At 33.2% G+C, this 602-nt stretch overlaps 1 protein-coding gene across 1 annotated transcript in view; it reads right to left on the bottom strand.

Moving 5' to 3' along the window:
• LOC119587366 (trimethylguanosine synthase-like) overlaps positions 1-602 on the bottom strand; it is a gene marked incomplete at its 5' end in the record, with an annotated part of 5194 nt that overhangs the window by 3345 nt on the left and 1247 nt on the right. The window contains 1 exon segment of the mRNA XM_037936111.1: positions 156-330. Within this exon segment, the coding sequence (XP_037792039.1) occupies positions 156-330 (175 nt within the window).

Here is a 602-nt window from a genome sequence, read left to right as displayed (position 1 = left end):
CTTATAGAGTAACTCAGAGTTAGTTAGTAATCATTTGTATTTGTATATGATTGATATAGTAACCAGTGTGTCGCAGAAATTGACATCATATTTTAGAGAGTTGCCAGACTTCAAAGGTAAAGAACCTCTGAGCTATCTCAAAGTTTTATGCTCACCTGTATCTAATTTAATTCCCTTGTCATATTTCAGGAATAAACGATATCTCTGAACCCAGTATTTAAACACTGCTTCTGGTATATCCACTGCCTTAGTAGCCATGATTTTCCACTTCCCCTGGGTATGTCCTTTTGTCAGCTGATTCCATATTTCCTCCTCTGAACACTGGTATTCCTGCAATTGTAAGAGGTAACTCCATCTGTGCCCAAATTAGCTTATTCAAAATTATAAAATCATGAACTCATAGACTTGATATAGTGAATATTTTTCTTTTTGTGCAAATCTATTAACATTGAATTAATTAAATAATCACTTACCATATCTGCTGGCATGTCTATGTAAGTGCTAATGGTTTCAACAATGTTTGGATTTGCATCCTCATCAAAAGTTATATGAGTTCTTTTTGATGGTTCTTCTGTTATATTCTATGGAAAATAAAGATTCAT

This window comes from Penaeus monodon, chromosome 22 (genome assembly GCF_015228065.2).
Source record: "Penaeus monodon isolate SGIC_2016 chromosome 22, NSTDA_Pmon_1, whole genome shotgun sequence".
NCBI lineage: Eukaryota > Metazoa > Arthropoda > Malacostraca > Decapoda > Penaeidae > Penaeus > Penaeus monodon.
The sequence above is the reverse complement of the archived record's forward strand: the minus strand, read 5'-3'. Positions and strand labels throughout refer to the sequence as shown.